The sequence below is a fragment of the Protomyctophum bolini genome, assembly GCF_963924005.1.
Source record: "Protomyctophum bolini genome assembly, chromosome: 3".
Lineage (NCBI taxonomy): Eukaryota > Metazoa > Chordata > Actinopteri > Myctophiformes > Myctophidae > Protomyctophum > Protomyctophum bolini.
Genome location: NC_137864.1, coordinates 29,169,409 through 29,188,614, shown reverse-complemented (window position 1 = coordinate 29,188,614; position 19,206 = coordinate 29,169,409). Strand labels below are relative to the sequence as shown.

The 19,206-nt window shown below is 39.9% G+C and overlaps 2 protein-coding genes across 3 annotated transcripts in view; one reads left to right on the top strand and one right to left on the bottom strand.

Annotated features, from left to right (window-relative positions):
* tet2 (tet methylcytosine dioxygenase 2) overlaps nucleotides 1-7,800 on the top strand; it is a 45,641-nt gene extending 37,841 nt beyond the window's left edge. Inside the window, exons 8-10 of the mRNA XM_080760234.1 lie at nucleotides 19-156; nucleotides 3,050-3,395; nucleotides 3,990-7,800. Coding sequence (XP_080616360.1) covers nucleotides 19-156; nucleotides 3,050-3,395; nucleotides 3,990-5,395 — 1,890 coding nt within the window. The 3' untranslated portion in view covers nucleotides 5,396-7,800. The remainder of the gene's footprint in view (nucleotides 1-18; nucleotides 157-3,049; nucleotides 3,396-3,989) is intronic.
* A 161-nt stretch (nucleotides 7,801-7,961) lies between these two features.
* ppa2 (inorganic pyrophosphatase 2) lies at nucleotides 7,962-18,863 on the bottom strand. 2 transcript variants are annotated; one of them, XM_080760236.1, is made up of 12 exons: nucleotides 18,536-18,863; nucleotides 17,667-17,731; nucleotides 16,929-16,973; nucleotides 16,165-16,215; nucleotides 15,415-15,534; nucleotides 15,144-15,230; nucleotides 13,290-13,416; nucleotides 11,239-11,366; nucleotides 10,934-11,019; nucleotides 10,651-10,720; nucleotides 9,777-9,816; nucleotides 7,962-9,372 (listed from the first exon to the last, which is right to left on the bottom strand). In XM_080760236.1, the coding sequence occupies exons 1-12, from the start codon at nucleotides 18,711-18,713 to the stop codon at nucleotides 9,350-9,352; spliced, it is 1,020 nt and encodes a 339-aa protein (XP_080616362.1). In that variant the 5' UTR covers nucleotides 18,714-18,863; the 3' UTR covers nucleotides 7,962-9,349. The 2 variants fall into 2 exon arrangements, with proteins under 2 accessions (XP_080616362.1, XP_080616361.1); XM_080760235.1 differs by having other exon boundaries at nucleotides 16,165-16,218; nucleotides 18,536-18,861.
* Nucleotides 18,864-19,206: the final 343 nt, after the last annotated feature.

Genomic DNA, 19,206 nt, shown 5'->3' with positions numbered 1-19,206 from the left:
GGTGTTGTTTTTCTGTAGGTGGAGCATGAACACAGGGCACCAGACTGTCGTCTTGGGCTAAAAGATGGTCGTCCCTTCTCTGGGGTCACAGCTTGCCTTGATTTCTGTGCCCACGCTCACAGAGACCTCCACAACATGCAGGGCGGCAGCACTGTGGTAAGGAACAGGCCAACAGGGGCATCATCAGGGCCACAGGGGATGGCAATTAAACTCAAATTCAGTTATTTTGTGGGTATTTTCTCGGGTGCCCACGCTTTTCCGACACACCGAAGATCCGAAGCGGGGGGACATGTGATGCGAAAAAGCGATGGTCCGACATGCGCTGCTCCCGTGCTTGCGGTTAGGGTTAGGTTAGGATTGAGGTTTCGGATCAATAGTATGTCGGAACTAAAGCCTGCACCCCTTTTCTCTACCTCTTAACATTTTTTGCAGTGCATTTTTTGTCATCTATCCATGTAGGCTACATGTGACACTACACAAGTTATAGATCTACAACAAGCTCACGTGTGGCGTCGTGACGCGTTGTGAGCCTGTAGATTTTCAACAGGTTTAACCCTGTAAGACCCGGATATATTTCTACTTGCAAAAAAGAGATTTCAACCTTACTACTACTTTGTAGGCTACTACTACTACTAGGACTTTGCAAAAAAAAATAACGTTTTATAATAATTATTCAAAATAATAATAATAATTATAATTTACATTCGGTGGATATCTTTAAAAAGAATACACAACACATGTTCTAGACATTCTAATGATCACACAAATATATGTATTACATGCATTTGAGTTACTTTTATCAGGGTTAAAGGTCATAGGTCAATTTTGTCCAGAGATTTTGAAGTTGTGTAAATTTGTGCCTCTGTGGGGGGTATTTATATGCAGATATCATGACCAATGGCATTGCAAGACTAAACAATGAACATCAATGATGATGTTTAGGTGAAATATTTTTTTATAATTAAGTAATTAATTAAAATAAAAATGTTACCAAGAAGCATCATTGGGTCTCCGTCTTACAGGGTCTTGCAGCCTTGATATGTTTTAATTTATTAAATATAATATCAAATACAATACACAATAAAGTTTTTCATTCATTCATTCATTTTCAACACTTACCGGTAAGTATTTTTTTAAGCAAGTAAGAGTAAGCCTACTCAGTCTCCAGTAATTTAACTCAAGTAGGCTACACATGGCACATGGCAGAGAAACGCCTTTGTAGAGTAGGCCAGCGATTACAAATTACTTTGACTATAAAGGTCTACTGGGGTTGAGTTGTCCACCACTGATTTGAGAGAGAGAGAAAAACAAGCTAGGCCAAGTCGGCCGCCGGGAAATAACCTGCATGCTGCATGGGAAAATTCCAAATTGGGAACTGTGGTGAAAGAATTAAGAAAGAAAGACATTAACTTTAATTAAGTGCCTTTTGTGAATCTGCTGCAACGTAGGTTACTTACATCGTCAAGAGTCCACTCGTAGTAACTGAACTGTCGACCGCCTTGACTGAAGATTGACGCTAAATGTATAATAGCTTTAATGATTTTCAATGGACGAAACAATGGAAGAAAAATAAAAGTTGTTGGAGTTTTAAAATGGTATGCATTGACTAACCGCGACCCCTCCATGCCAAACAGCGTCACTGCAGATTGAAGTAGTGTATAGTGGAGCTGATGAAAGGAGCATATGGTTTGTTTCGGTCGTCGACAAACTCCCAGGGTCCAAAATCAGACAGAGCCGTCTAAATATTAAGACTCTTTTTTTTACCCAGCGTCAGCGTCCATCCATTATACCGTTTAGAGTTTACGCTAATAAAGTAAATATAATAATATAATATATCGGTGTACTAGTCCAGTCTGAGTCTCCAGCGAATTGCGGCGCGTTACTGCATCGCGCGAGGGTGTCCCGGTCATGATCTCCCATCCATCCATGTCCAAAATAACGCAGGGTAGGCTGTCGGCAAGCCAAGCGCAGAGTTGAATCAATCAAGTGACACCGTCGTTTAATTAGGTTCAATTTAGACATCCTACGGCTACAATTATGCCTAATGTCGTCATGATTGCTCCGGTAGAGGGCAAAACATTTTATAGCGGCTATATAGGCTACTTTTACCCTTTCGAACATATTTATGAACACCAAATGATGTAGAGTGACAGTGTGGGTAATGCGATTTAATAGATCATATTATTGATGTATGTTTTGAGCCCTGAGTCTCTAGTCTCAGAGGCACTTTTTGAGGGGCGCTAGCCCCTCCTATGTCCAGCTTTGAGGGTTTGTGTACTGTAAACACAAACATTGTTTTGCTACCACCACCAGGCTATGACTAGTTTTGAGTGTTTGTGTTTACACAAACATTGTGTAAACACAAACATTGAGGACAAAAGTGAGGAAGCAAATTGTACAATACAGTAAACAATAAAGTCATGACATACAGAATGATGTAAATTGTTTATGTTAACATTTAATAAGAACATGAGGTAGCTCTCTTCAGTGCACTATTGAGAACATTGTGCTTAATACTGAGGTTGAAGGTTCAATCCCAGTACCCTAACGCACATAATGGCAACGTGCATTACACAGATGAAAATAGAATTTCAAGATCACTGGCCCCGGACAATCGTCATAAGCTCTATATTTACTATGAAAACCTGGCTGGGGGGTCAGATCAACATGGAATGAATTCTGTACTGGCCATTATAAGGAGCATGTCTTGAGTGTACAGAGTTTGATGAGGTCAGATCAAGATATGGAATGTCAGAACAGGTCAGCTCCATACAGTATGTCCCCATTTTTGTCAATAAAACATTAATTAGGAGCAGCTGGCAGCCTGGAACTGCAGCCACTGAGCACGGTCTAGTAGCGACAGGCCAGCTCAGCTCAGGGCAGTGCAGCATCATAGAGTCCTCCCTAACATTGGCCTTTTTGGTGTCACAGGCTTGCGTGTATGAGCACATGTTGGTGCGCCCCTTGTTAAAATGAACCAGAAATACATAAATAAAATAAGAAGTGATAGCCTACTTACTGACTGTACCAACTTCCTTTCTTCCTCCAGGTTTGCACATTAACAAGGGAGGATAACAGGGATATTGGCAAGATCCCGGAGGACGAGCAGCTCCATGTGTTGCCCCTGTACAAGGCCGCCACTACAGACGAGTTTGGCAGTGAGGAGGGCCAAAAGGAGAAAATCAAATCTGGTGCCATTCAGGTCCTCAGTGCTTTCCGCCGCCAGGTGCGCATGCTTGCGGAGCCAGCCAAGTCATGTCGACAGAAAAAAATGGACGCCAAGAAGGCAGCCGCCAACAAGAATTCAATGCTGGACACGTTAAACGCCAAGGCAGAAAAGGCCCTTCAGGCCAAGTCAAAATCAAGCACTTATGAGAGCACTACTCCAGGCCCAGGTGGGTTGAAGTCATAATTTCAATTAGCAATATACATAGATTACATGTTGTATTTAGCATGTCACTGATATGTAAATCAACTTTATTGTCCCATCACAGGTTTACAGGTGTAAAGAAGGGGATGAAATATTTTTTTGTGTAAAAGATATGTACATTTATACATATAGCATAAATAAGTGGTATGTGGTTATTGTCCATGAGGTGCATAAAGTAGCAGGTGCTCTATGGACATGAGAAGTTGCAAAAGATAGTAGGTGCAGTACATGTCATGAGATACTAGAACGTTATAGTCGTAAGTCTTATGTGCTTATGATATAGCCCACAGTAAACATTTAAAAAAGAAAAATGCATTGGTAAATCCACACAGGCAGTGTGTTCAGGGCAGGCCTTGTTCAATAGTCTGATGGTAGCCAATTCTGGTGGTCTGGCTCTTGGCTTGGAGAAGATCTCAGCTAGTTTCAGCTGCTGTTGGTATTTGCAGGATTGGAGGTCTATGTGTGATATACTGTAGTCTGTAGTGTATGTAGTATGACAGCTTGTTTTATTTTCATTCAAAGACATCACATCTCTCATCACGTCTCTGGTTTCTTTCAGGGCATATCCTAGGTGCCATGACTGCAACTCCACAACTAGGTCACCCGCCACACCCTCTTGGGGCCCACGGTCAGCATCTACAGCTGCAGCAACAGCTGCAGCACCACCAGAACCTTCCCTTCCCTCCCTCATACCCTGGTGCCCCGCATCCTGCCAGCTACCCCAGATTCCCCAACCATCCCAGGCCTTTTCCAAGCACTTCTACGCCAGGGGGCATGTATCCCCCTCACCCGGCAACTCCCGCCAATCCTTACGCCTCCCCACTCCATGTAGCAAACTCTTACATGAATGGGTCAAATCGTCCTTATCCAGGGTATCAGTGTAATGGAGGTATGCCCTTGGATAATTACCACCCATACTATGCTTCGAACCCAAAGCACCTAGACATGTATCAACAGCAGAGGCAAGGCCTGTACCCTGAGCAGCAGTATGGGATGCATCACTACGAGGTCAACTATCCACCAAGATATGGTCAGCAAGCGTTACAGGTCAATGGTTACAGTAACTGCAGCATGAGGCCTGGTGTTCATTCCATGGGACACTACCCTCATGGTCCTTATGGCCCTAACGTCACGTCAGACCCCCAGTTTATGGACCCCCTCTCAAGACCCCCTTCAGCACACCCTAATCTGGACTATGCATCTGCTATGAGCAAAGGCAATCATTTTGGCAGTTATCCTAATCCATACCTCTCTCAGAGCCCTCAGATGTTCCCACCAGTACAAGACCCGTTCTGTATGCAAATTAAGACAGAGCCGGGCCTGGCTGGCCCACAGGTACTTCGTCCCCCTCCGTTGAGTGGCGATTGCCTGAACCCGGGAATGCCACCAGGCTTCAACCTGCCCAATGGGGGTCTCCTGGGCCCCAGTATCAAGCAGGAGCCTGGGACCCCACAGACACCCACAACGCCCCTGAAGCCTGAGACGTGGTCGGACAACGAGCACAACTTTTTAGATCCAGAGATTGGTGGGGTGGCATTGGCACCCAGCCATGGCTCTATCCTGATCGAGTGTGCAAAGCGGGAACTCCATGCCACAACACCTGTTAAGAACCCTGACCGCAACCACCCAACACGCATCTCCCTAGTATTCTACCAGCACAAGAGCATGAATGAGGCCAAGCATGGGCTGGCGATGTGGGAAGCTAAAATGGCAGAGAAGGCCAGAGAGAAGGAGGAAGAGGCGGAGAGGAACGGCGGTGAAGTAGTGACACCCACTAAGAGCAGTGGCAAGAAGGGGGCGAAGCGTGAGCATCCTGAGCCATCAGAACCAACCGGCGAGCCTCCTTACAAGCGCTTCATTGCGTCTCTCATGCAGGGCACTCAGTCCAGCACAACCAACACCTATGTCACTACAACTCCCTACGCCTTCACCAAGGTCACAGGGCCTTACAGTCGATTTGTGTAGAAGAATAAGGAAAAACACTGAGAGAACTGAAGGTGCTCTTTTTGAAATATTTACTATAATCCCAGGCACTGATGGCCTGAATTGGAACACTTCTCCCCTGTCTCAGAAAAGCATGAGACAGTGTCAGCAGAAACAACTAAGCTGGCCTGGGAAAACAAACTTGACATAAATTATGATGAAATACTGTACACCCTGGCTTCCACATCAGGTCTTTCACCTCCTGCAACAACCGAGATTTACTGGTTGGTTGATCCTTCTAAGGACATATTTATTTATTGTTGGGTTACTTTTTTTTTTAAGATTTCACACTGTTAAAACCTCTGGTGCTTTGTGTCTAATACAATGGGACTTATTTTTTTACTGGAAACAAAGTTTCTTTTTTTTTCATATGGAATATTCACTTGGAAATATGTTGGCATAGAAACACGGACTTTGTGAATGACTCCATTCACGGTGCTAAAGGTGTGGGCTTCTTCTATTGAAATGGCTTCACCCTATAACCACGCAGCTTTGTATAAGTGACAAAAACTTGGTGAATCATGTGAACTGGATGACACTGAAAATACTGTTTAATTGTCAAAGCATCAGCATAAGTGTTTTTAAAGCACTTTTGATAAGAAGATTTAATGTTTTGGTAAAACTTTAAAATCAATTTGTTTAAATTATATTGCTACAGAAATCTGTACTCTCAAACACCCTTAACATGAAATCAGTATGAAAAAAAAGCTAAAATTACAGTTATCTGCAAAAACTGTACCATGCAAATAGATTTTTTTTACACTAGCATTTTATTGGTGCATTTTATTGGTCTTTCACTTACCTATGTCCTTTATACTGTAACATTGAGCCATTCTAATGGTGTATTTTTTATATTTTAAACAAAATCTACATGCAGCATGTTTTGTCTTGTTATACACCTTACTTTTCCTTTTCAGTTTTTTTAAAGGGTTATTTTGTTGTCAGCGTGACTGTTTCAAAAAGTTCCTGACGGCAGGTTCACTGAACAAACCTGGATTGTGATTTTTTTTTACATGTAGTCTTGTGACTGTGGTGTTTTAGTAACACGTTTCTCATATGCTTGAGGAACATGGTACAGGGTTAACTCAGCATCACTATCCTGGTGTCCGAAGCTGGCAGCTGGCTTGCTGTTGGGGAGGGTCCTTAGCAAGCCTGATTCATACTTCATCACGCGACGGTGTATCACGCAGAGAATAGCCGACCTACAAGCACGTTGCAGATATGACGCTTTGTGAACTTATGGATCTACTATTCTCAGCCGATTTGGGTGTCGCGCGACAAAGCATAAATACGGCTTAATTGTAATCTAAATGTAAGATATAAAATAGGTGAGATTTGTACAGTAAATTAATTCTCCTTGTTTGGAATTTACGCTTTCGATTTTAGTGTTGTAAAGAATAGTAAACAGCCTATTTTATTTTGGTTTTAAAACAGATTTTGTTTCATATGGTGCTATTCAACTTGCTAGACATAATGTGAGACTTTTGAGGCAATGAAAGGCTAATGAAAGATGTACAGTACCTACTTGTCATATACCTCAGAACTAGTTTGGCAATAGGATTATAACGCAAAAGGCTATTCTTGTCATTTTATCATTTAGTTTTATGCATCACGTTTCAAACTTAATAACAATAGACCCTCAAGCCACCAAAAGGCACAAAAGTTCATCGCCTACTTTCTTCCTTATTACACAGCTAGAAAGTATTACTTGGACTTGAGGCTTTGATGTTACTTAAAAATCAGGGACATTTTCCAATTATTTGTTTGTGCACACCATCATCTGTATTCATTCTGAAATGTTTTCTCATTCAGGGACTTGCCTTCACAGCCACCTGAATCCCAATGAAATGATGTACTATATCTTTAAAAAACACACACACAAAATTACTTTGTAAGAAAAGAGTGAAAATCACCCGCAATTTTTGTACGTATGTTTTAGGCTGTAGTTTGGTGGTATCCTTTAAAAAGTAATTTGAACATGTAATATGCACTGACTGACTAAAGGGAAAGTATGACATTGCCGTAGTAAGGTGCAATGTGTTTACTTTTGCTAAGAGGCAAGAACAGGGCAGTTATTATGGTTAGTTGCACATCTTTGTGCTTGTGTATAGTGAAAAAGTTAAATTTATTTATAACCACTAAGCAATTGTATAATGATCAGTCTCCCCTGTCCATTTGATTGAATTAATGTGATATATAATGGAATGGTTATGATGGTTTGAGTGACAACTCTCCCCCACTCTTTAACGTAAATTTTATTGTTTTCTGAAAGCACTTAATTTCTTTTTCAGGAGAAAAAAAAATTGTAATAAAGAATTACGAAACATTTTATTTAAAATTAAACTAGGTTGTAAATGTGTTAAAAGAAAATAAAGTAAATTATGCCACATTGTATATACCATGCATTTGTATTGCAGGAATACAACTCATTTCTTTCTTATTGTAGGTTCTTGTAGTTTTTGACCAATACCCACAGCCCATCAAACAGCAAACATTCATGTCCTTAAAATGCTTTTACTTCTCTGCAGGTTCACACAATAGTTCAAAGTTAGATAACCCAGGACTTTTTTTATTTTATTTTTTGTAAATACCACATTCACTGTCAAACACAATGTTTACAGTTATAGGGCATCCTGTTAGCTAAAAACCATTAGAAGTTAGTGTTTTTAAACTATTCCGTTTTTTTCTTTTTGTAAAGATACATCTGAAACATGAGATGTTGAATGTTGGTGTACAGGACCCAGCTACAGTAGCAGGTTGTGGTTGAGAAACCAGAGGTGTCTAAAGATATAGCGGGTGACAAGCATAGCCATACTTGAAGATGCTTCAGAGTGTTTCTGATCGAGTCAACAGTACTTGAATAACTTTACCTGAGCTTAACTAATGCACAAAAAGGTGCTCAGCTCTTATGTTAAGCTAGCAGTCGATGTATTTTGCAGTTAAGACACTAAAAAAATATATAATGTGCAACTTTTTGCCTGTCCCCCATTATTTTTTACGCTCCCCTAGTTCTCCTGAAGTTTGGTATGCTAAAGAAAAGGAATAAAGGATGCATATAAATACTGTAAGTATTGTAATGTATTGAATGCAGTTTATTTGAAAGCTGTTTATTATATCATTCCTGATATTGCTGAGATGTGGGTGTTTTTAATAAAATTTATATTTATTTAAAGCACTTTGATTTGTTCCTCCAAATTAATATGTGCTGGAAATATTGTCTGTACTTAGCCATCACAAATCCACAGAACTGGAAACTGGGGTGACAAAAACATTCAAAACAGCCATTTTCGGTCTTTAATCAACTTGAGAGAGAAGGGGAATCAAATGAAGCTAAATGATTATGTCCCATCTAATATACATTGTGGTTACAAGTTACAACAATTAATCTGTGTTGATATTTTTAACAGCTGGGGATTTTTTACCACTGGTAGTGGTTAGATAATTGTACATTCTCACTTATATTTGGCCAATACACAAGTTGCAAAAGAAATCATGGCACATTATGTAACTTGCTCATTGTAAATAAATGTGTCCCTTAGGTATTTGTAACCAGTACAAACAAACAAATAATCGAATGTACAATTTCAAATTAGTCTTCTAATTTGAGTGAATTATTGTTCACAATGCCAACAATACCAGAGCATACTTATTTACACGCACCTCGACAGTGGGTGCAGGGCCAATGACGCAATCATGGATGGTAAAGGATTACTTTATATTATTGAAAAAAAACATCCTTCCACAATGCCAACAAAACAGAGAATGCCACCAATAATGGTGGCTATACACCTTCTGAATGTCTCCTTTCCATAACAAAATACATTTAGCTGCATACAAAATCAATCTTGGGAGGAGACAATGCTGGTAGTGCTTCTTTTGACAACATGGCCAGAGGTTTTTCCATCTTTATACACCATCTTGAGGGCTTCAGCGTCACTACAGAAAATACCACTTGTCCACTGCACAGGGAAACAGATTTGTCAAGTTGTATAGTGTAATTCTTTATCTGTTCAAACAGATTAATAATGCAATTCTTAAAAGGAGAATTCCGGACTAACTATTTTCTCACCTTAATCTGATGAAGAGCGAGTGGTAGAGTGTGGTAGAGCACCGCACCGCTGCTCAGAGAAAGCGTGGTGGGTCTTATGGTAGCCTTTTTACGGCAGCCCGTTTTGTAGCCCAAATGTCTACAAAAAAATGATTTTTCGAGCGATAAAAATAAGCGATTTAGCACAAGACCCATCGCGCATACTCAAAGCTGTGGTGCACCTCTACCACTTGTTCTTGGATATAACATCAGATTATGATAAGAAAATGGTTAGTCCGGAATTCTCCTTTAAAATGCAAGATATTTTAAACTCACCCTCTGGAGATACTGGAAGTGCACTTCCAGAAGCAGGGGCCTTTGGAGGCGACAAATAATATACAGGTTATGTATAGTTATATGGAATCAAATGTTAACATTTTTCATAAGCACCCTCACAGAGAGATGTTTAACCACTTGATCTCTGGATGCCCTATTCTGGGCATGTCATACAGTAATACCGTAGGTGAACAGTCTGTGAAAAATGGCATAATATGCAAACTTTCAACTAAATCTACAAGCTCACAACACAACGTGGCGTGTTGCGAGCTTGGGATCGGCTGTTTTCGGCAAAGTTATCAATGTAGACCAGAGGGAAAACATTAGGGGGCCGACTGGCCTGTCAACAAAGTATACAAGATAAGAAAGAAGCAGGAAACTCTAGATGCTGCCCTTGGTTTAGGCGGCAGTGGGTGCTCAGCTATAAACACAACTTAAATAAAAAACCACCAAGTGGAAAAAGCGGCATTCCAAAATAAAAGATGCAAGACTTGCTCAGATGCAATTTCTCATTCTATTGAGAACGCTTGCGCGTTTCGGCATTCAGCCTTCCACAGAACAGATTTAAAAGTGATAATGGGTGTGTCTTTTAAAATATACATAATCATCCCTACGTGTGTAAGGTGGGAGGTCCTTGCTTGACAATCAGTTGCTAGGTCACACAATATTACAGTCACACAAGTCAGATTAGAGTGGCAAAACATGTAAGCGTTCTAAATAAAATGAGATATTACATCTGAGCCAGTCTTGTATCTTTTATTTTGGAGTGCTGCTTTTTATGCTTTGGCAATTTTGAAAGTATACAGGGTGTACTCATTTTTTCATTTATAACAATTGGGTCCCAAACTAGTAGCAGTTGAACATGAATACTCACCAACTGGACTACATCTCTGGTCTCATCCACACTGCATTTAAAAGGGCTTGCACTCACAGAAATATTTTTACTGTGATTAGACAAAAAGAACACATTAAAAAGTTACATCACAGTTAAATGCACAATACCAGCTCAACATACATGAAGAACACACACACACACACACACACACACACACACACACACACACACACACACACACACGGTTAGTATACACATGCATGCATATCCACATCCACAAATAAATACACATATTACATGCAAAACCCTGCATTCCACTCACCATTCTATTTCTCCACCATTGGTTTTCTTCTGCACTAGTGCCCTCCAGTGCTCATGAGTGGTCTTAATGGTCTTGATGGCAAAGTCCTGAAGGTGAAGGGTGTATATGAATTAGGTACATGGAAGTGGGGTCAGCTTATTCGTGACAGGTATCACTAAGGGACATAGCACTTCAGCCCCTTGTGGGCATTTGTATATTACAGTATACAGCATACCTACTAAAATCACACAAAAAAGTTAACCAAACATGAGAATAGCTGAATATGAAATGTTCCGAGCGAAAATATACAGTACAATTCTATGTACCTTGTCTTTGAACTGTCCGTCAAACGCAAACTGGTTCTCAGGCTTGCCGTCTGGTACCTTGTATTTCTTAAACCAGTCAACAGTGGCTTCCAAGTGACCAGGCCTGCTTTTGCGTACATCGTCTATGTCTGAGGGAAACGACACAAATATTTTTTCCACCTTGCACTGTATGTGGGGATCCAATTGAAAGAAATGTCACAATATGGTATCCACCAAAATACCACAATATACAGTATTTCACGGTATTACAGATATGGCCTTGTAACCTCTGTGCCCAGAGTCACATTGTTTCTATGTGTTTCTAATGTTTCAATTTTCATGTACTTTATTATTTTCTACCAATCCGCTACTCTATGAGATTTTCCTATTTATCCGCTGGACTATATGCCACAAGAAGCCAGTGAGATACATGTGTTGCTATGGCAACAAGCAGTGATTGAGAGACCCCTCCCACAGCTTACCTGGCTGATGGAGTGATGGGCAATCACAATGTTTGGGCCACCTGGAGAGTTTGACTCTGTCAGTCCAGAGTGGAGGTGAACAGAGAGACAGACAGGCTACTGGAGAAGCAAGAGGAATATTTCCCAAGTCTTGCCTGAACATTGGATATCCGCCATTGGATTTCGAGACCTTCTTTCCATTTTGGATTAGTTCCATGGAGTTTGGATTTCGATTGAGGACGGACTTTGCAGAACAGTGTAAAGGGTGGTAAGAGGAGACCTACCACTACACGCAGCATTGACTGGGTTCCATTTGAATACATTTTTTGGACATTTAAGTTTAGTTTTGGACAGTGCCAGGACACTTAAGCTTTACACCCATCCCTTTTGAGGCAGTTTTATTTTATTTTGATTTCATTAAGTGAACATTTTGTTATGGAAAACTTTATTTTGCTTTTGATTTAATAAATTGCAGTTAAACTTATTTACTGATTATTTAGTTCTTATTCTGAACTGACCCACCACCTCCCTCACAAACAGCTTGCCAGTCTCCAGACTATGTTGGGTTAGCCCCGCAAGCAGAACCCGAATGTAGTAAAGTTTCTGATACTTTGTTTACTTTACCCATTGGGTCCTGCTTCACGCTGGGCTGTCGCCAGTTACGCACAAACAAATACAATGTAAACACGCCATGAGACGGACTTCTGCGCGCTTTTACCATGTTTATTCATGTATTGACATACGAATGTGCGAACTATAAGTACCTTACATACCATACCGACACATCTCCTGTGTCGCGGAAGCCGTTAAGTATTTTTAATCCATGATTGATTAAAAATGTCGCTTCTTCCTACCTTGTTTATTGACACCTCATTGTACCGCCTATCTGGCTAGCTAGTGGTGCTACAGCTATGACGGAGCAGATCAGAGGCAGGGACATAGCCCGCAAAGCCAACCGCACATCGAGAGGCGGTACAATAAACGGTAAATAAACAAGAAGAAATCAAAGCGACATTTTTAATCAAACATGGATTAAAAATACTTAACGGCTTCCGCGACACAGGAGATTTTATCAGAGGTATGTAAGGTACTTATAGTTCGCACATCCGTAAACAAACACAATAAAAAGCGTCGTAATACCGCGCCGATCGACTAAACGATGAGTTTGTGTATATCCGCGTTCCAACAATCGCATTGAAAAATCTTAGCATGACCAGGAACCCTACGTATAAAGCGCCCATCAAATTTCATAAAAGCTTTATGTAGGGTTCCGAGAGGGGCTAATGTTGGGTCTATGTTGAGTCTCCAGTTCTAACTTAAAGAGGCTCCACAGGAAGGAGAAGAGTCTAGGACACAAGGAGGGTTGGCCATGGTGTTTAGGGAAGCCTCAAACAACCTTAGAAACCTTGTAGGACCTACATTTTGACAATTTACTATTTAGGCATTTAGCAGACGCTATTAACCTAGAACAAGAACAACACATGGTAATACATCAAATATCATCACAGTCTGGTGAACTGAGAAAAGTCTCATCTAATCTATTGCACCTGAAAGCACACTTCAGAGTGCAGTTTGGCTATATCAAAGAAAACCAAAATAGGTCAAACTCACCGTTAAGATTTTCAGCATCTGGGTCTTCTGTGTTGATGGCAATGACCTTCCAGTCTGTCTCTCCCTCGTCAATCATGGCCAGTATTCCCAGCACTTTCACCTGGATGACCTGACCTGGTGAGCACACCTGTACAACAGAGGAATGAGTAGAAAGTTTAGGAGCCCATCCCACATGACAATTTAACACAGCCGTACAATATATAATGGGATAATGCATTGTAGGCAAATGGCAAAACTAAATGGCTAAAACAAAATGGCCAAAAATGACGTTCAAATATTCCTTCTAAAACCCTGCAGAAGAAATTAAAATGAAACCTAATGTGTCTTAATGTATCGATAATGAGATAAGTTACACTGGAGTGCTGAAAAAAAGGCCCACTGTAGCCTGCAGGTGCACTTGTAGATATTGGCGTGAAATTTTAATTTAATTGAATTTACCACTAGCAGTGTTGTGTTTTAATTGTGTTCACCTGCCTTACAAAATACATCCAAAGCTAAACACTAACAGTTCTGACCTTATAGTTCCTCATGGCAAGGTATTAGAATAATGTAATAGAATAATAGAATAATAATGTAATTAGAGTAATGTAATATGGAGACAGGGATTATTGTATAAGAAGGATCATTAGAACATTTGGCTTTATCTCACTACGGCTTACTGAACCCCAAATTGCTCCTGATGTGCTGAATACCAAACAAGTCGCCCCATTAACAACTCGCCCCGGGCATACAGCCAGCGGAACTGCACGGCCTGGTATTTCCTAAAGTAACCCAAGTAAATTATGCTTAAACGGTTAAACCTAACCTTATTCCTAACCTTAAAGGTATATTCAGTGATTTCACTCAAAAAACCGTAGGTTTCGTTTTTGGCTGTGGGACCTAAGCCTTCGTCCAATCAGGATAGAGTCAAAAACGAAACCTAAGGTTTTTTGACCCCCAGGGGTTAACTGGGGACAGGGAGGAACTGCTTATATGGTCAGCACACTCTATAGTAGAGAGGATTATCACAACAAAACAAAAAAATGTGATATTTGAATTAAGTGAAATCACTGAATACCTTTAACCTCAGTAAAACTATGTCTAAACTTAACCCTGTATCTAAACTTAACCCCAGTAAAACTATGCCTAACCCTAAACTTATTTCTAACCTTATTCTCAGTAAAACAAAATAAAGAATACAAGAACCGTCAGACCGAGGTGAGATGCTTTAGGAGTGACCGTACATGATACCAATGTGCTGGTTGGTGCCTGGCATGGTTTCCACCGCCATCGGTGTGTGAAATGAATGGGTGAATGTAATGCACAATTCACACAATCTATGTAAAGCACCTTGGATAACCCATTTTGGGCGGGAACCACTTTTGGTGTTAGCATTATGTAAAGCTTTAGCTATTATAAAATAGCAGATCTACAAGCTCATAGCGCGGCACTACAAGCTTGTAGGTCTGCTATTTTTGAAAAATCATGTCATTTTCAAACAGACATTTTTAGAATCTGATCTCAGGTCAAAATGGGATAAAGGCGCTAAATGCACCATTTACTATATAAGTGCACATTGCAGTCATTGTGGCTATGTCCCACCGTCTCTAAAGTGTTCATACACATAGATCCATACAGGTGTGTACATTCTCTCGGCAAGTTTAATTTTATAGATCAGGTTCCTTTGTAAAGCTCTTGTGGGAACTAATTCAGTGTATTGTTAAATATAGCTCTGTAAAAAAAAAAAAAAGCATGCATCACAGCCTCAGATCACATCAGATCTATTATCCTTGTCTGTTTAATAGTAAAGTATAAGTACTGTATTAACGTAACAGTGATAGCATTACAGTAGAACTGCAGGTGTGGCCGTCTTACCATGGAGCCAATCTCACACACATCAATGGGGTCGTTGTCTCCGCAGCACTTTGTATCTTTGTCTATGTGGTTGGGGTCCTCCCATGTCTTTTCACAGCAAACAATTGAGCAATAGAAAATAAACAATTTAATTGCCTGGCAATGAGAAGTAATGTATTACATTTATATTAACGACCAATATCTTTGAGGAAAAATAAATCTCAACTAAGGCAAGAAGAATTGCGTAATTTTCAGATTGTAACTATGTCAACATTATCCCACTTTTCCTCACCTGCGGGATTGCCCCATAGTTCCAGATGTAACCTTTGTGGGGGAATACATTGGCCACATATCGGAGCTTGCCTTTCTTTATATCTTGTTTGATTGGATTCAGTGGTTCCTTTGTTGCAATCTAAGGATTTAAACAATGACGGGAAAAATAGAATGATATAAGATATGTAAAACAAATTATAACATTTGGGTTACACTTACGCATATCTCATCCATATCACAACATGGTTATAATGCATTATGATCTTATAACACTGTATAACTATAGTTATAACAGTTATTATTAGAAATGTGCTTGGAGGGCACAGTATGTTATATTTGTACAGAATGTATTCAAAGGAATGGGATTAGAAACGTATGACACCGGCAAAGGCTAGATGGCCAAATCCATTTCCTCACTGAGCAGTTGAGACGAATAACAGTCCATAGATATGATCCATAATGTATAAATGATGGGGGTCAGGACAGCTAGGCCTATTCAGGAAGGGGTCAAAATAAAGTATGGACTTGGACTGTTATTCTCAACTGCTCATTATGAAGCTGAAATGCTGAATTAAAAGAAAAACACAATTGAACTATCCTTAGTGCCGATAGCCGAAGCTGAGTGGTTAAGGCGTGTAACACAAACGCTCTGATGCCTGACAGTGAGCACCCATTTCAATTCCTTGGCCTTTTAATGCATTTAACATCCACTCTCTCTTCACCCATTTTCTGTCTCTATTCAGTAACAGTTTAAACATTGGGCACTTGCCTCCATTTTAGCGTTTGACCATCGAGGAACCTCCACAACCATGTTATACAGCTGCTAAAAAAGAAATCACAAGAACATATATTTATGTTTGTAGCCACATAGTAAGACATTAGATGGACAAGATTGTGTGACTTCAGATACCCGCTTCATAAAAATATGAATCACATACCGAGCGATGTCCTGAGATTCTACGTTTCAAAGAATGGCAACAGCACCTGCTGTTTTCAGCCAACTCCCCACAGTCAGGAAATCCCAGGAAGACTACCTTTTCATGAGCCAATTTAATCAATTTTGTTGATCAAATTCTACTTACCTTTGCTATGGGGGCATGTGATAAATCATCTTTTGCATTATACTGTGTACAGTGTATACAGTAAGTATGTATGTACATATACAGCTCGTTCTTAAAAAAAAATGAATATTGTGCAAAAGTTCATTTTCTTCCATAATATAATTCAAAAGGTGTAACTTCGTCACAAAAAAACTCCTGTCTCAAAATATTAGAATATTTCACGACCACTAAACAAAATGTTTTAATCGAGAAATGTCGACCATCTGAAAAGTACCGTATATTAATGTATGCAGTCAATACTTGGTCTGGAATACTTTTGAACCACTCAGTTCACACGGGTGTGATTTCTTTTTATAGAAGGAGCTGTATGTATATTGGGTTTGAGTGAGTATCTGCACCTGCAAATATTGCTGGTGCAGAGTGGCCAGTGAGTGAGTGCAGTATGTAGACATGGAACAGAATTTGACAATACCTGATTCTCAATCTTCTTAAGTTTTTTCGGTGGCACATCACTGTCCTATTGCAAGACAAGTCAATCACTGAATGATCAGAGCTACATTACAGTAAAACAGGCAGTGGGCTTATAATGTATTTTAATACTGTATATTACCCAAATATATGGAAGTACTGATTTCAACCAGCCTGTTTTTACCCATCCACATGTGAACTCTAATCAATCAATTTCATTTGTGTAAACTTCAGGGGTCCATTAAAAACAAACGTAAAACACACTATACATTACAGAAAGACCAGCAGAGCATTACACTTTGAGCAGCAGTAAACTACAGCAGGGCTCGGCAACCTTTCTGACATTAAGTGCCGTGTTTTTATTTTCTTTATGTGCTGTGTCAACATTATGTTGAATTATGACACCACATACAAATTAAAACAATTCCAACAGATGTTGATTGTCCATAAATAGAACATCTCTTTATTCTTCTGGACTATTTTCTTTCACATCAGGGCATTGTAATGATCATTAGAAATAATGCACCTACAGTATCTTCCAGACTCCCTCCCCAGTTGAATTTAATGTAGAATTATGCAGGATTTGCATGCATTTGAGAGCTTAATTGAATGTTATTTTAAAAAGACAAATCCTCTCTCTCACACTAATGCCAGTGTGTCAGTGATCACCCTTCACTGTGCCAATGTTGGCACCCTAACATGCCTAAGGTTGAACTACAGTACAAGTATAAAAACAAGTTACCTGTTGTGCCTCGGTAAAAAGTGGAATGTCGTGAAATGGTGAAATATATTTCCCTTCAGAGTTTTCTAGGAAAAGAAAAAACAATTACAATATAGAAAAGAAAGTCTGTAAAGAACTTTGCTTGATTCAGGGCAATACTTTTTTGTTCCATCGCTACTCATGGGTCTTTTACTTTTTGCTGATCTGTTTTTGTACCATTAAGCAATCTCTTCCAGGTGTTTTAAGGCACAAAGGTAATCAGTAAAGTAATGATAACTTATCCTGCAAATAAGTAGAATTAAGACCTAGATCAGCCCAGGACTAGGCCATTAAATAAATATTATAACTTCTCCAAAAAATCTGCGTTATGTTATACTGTTTCATGCATGCATTTATCATCCAAAGGCAGATTTTAACCGATATACAGTATTGTCCAACTACAAATGTTCATTATTATAAAGAATTATTTCTTTGTATTGTTATTATTAATATTATACAGGGTCATAAAGATTAAATTGAAGCCAAATTGGTTCTGGTTGACTGCGCATGCGACAGCTCGACAGGAAGTGACAAACACGTGAAAGAAAGGACCCGTTTGTGTATGTTTTGCCGAATCAATGGAAGGAGTGTACAGTATCAAGACAAATCTAACATGGAACTCATAGACCTGCCTAAACAAATAGCCGTTAATAGGTTTTATTCGTAAAAGTACAACTTAAGAATACAACGTTTAAATGCAGTACATGCATGCAGCATGATGTACTGTCTTCTCGGTTTTATGTTTTTGTTCTCGACGTCGAAAGAGACGGACGATTTAGGAACGCCACGCAAACGTGTTAACGTACTGAATGAACGCGTTTCTTCTTGGACAGACAGCGGTGGTAACTTACTAAAATACATCCTGTAGTTTGGAGAGTTCAGCTGTCCTCTCTCTTCCGTTTGATAATGCATCATTTTTCTCGGATATGTGGGCAGACCTGCTGCTTGTGTGATCACTCTGCTTTCAGTGGCAGAATGTGAACCAAGAAACGGCAGCACGCCCAGCGAAGATCGCAACAGCGGTCTCATTATAAACCCCCTCTTTTCACAGTTCCTGCTTCCCGTCCGCGGCCCGTCTGTCTGCGTGCAGCCGTGCACAACACGTCCTTCGTTGTATTTGACTGCCACCTATCTGTAGCGAGGTCGTGGTACTCAAAAATGATATTTATAAGAGCAAGATTGTTAACTCCAACCCACTTCCTGTAACCTGAAAAGGAAGCGAACATACGCGCCGTCCATTGGCCCGAAACTCAGCACACTGCTTTCCCATTGGTCGACACCTTTGGTGTCAAAGTATTTGGAGGACGTCAATTCAGCGTAGACTAGAGTCTTTGTGAAGCTTCTACATCTTTGTTGCCTGAAGGTCTTCCAGTTCCTCCTAGTAGCCTACTATATCAATATCTGTTATAATCTATGCACTTCTTGGCTTCATATGAAATACTATAAAAAAAAAGTGAATAAACAGAAGAACATTATGGTAACGGTTGTGATGATGAAGGATAAGTACATTTTTTATGATGAG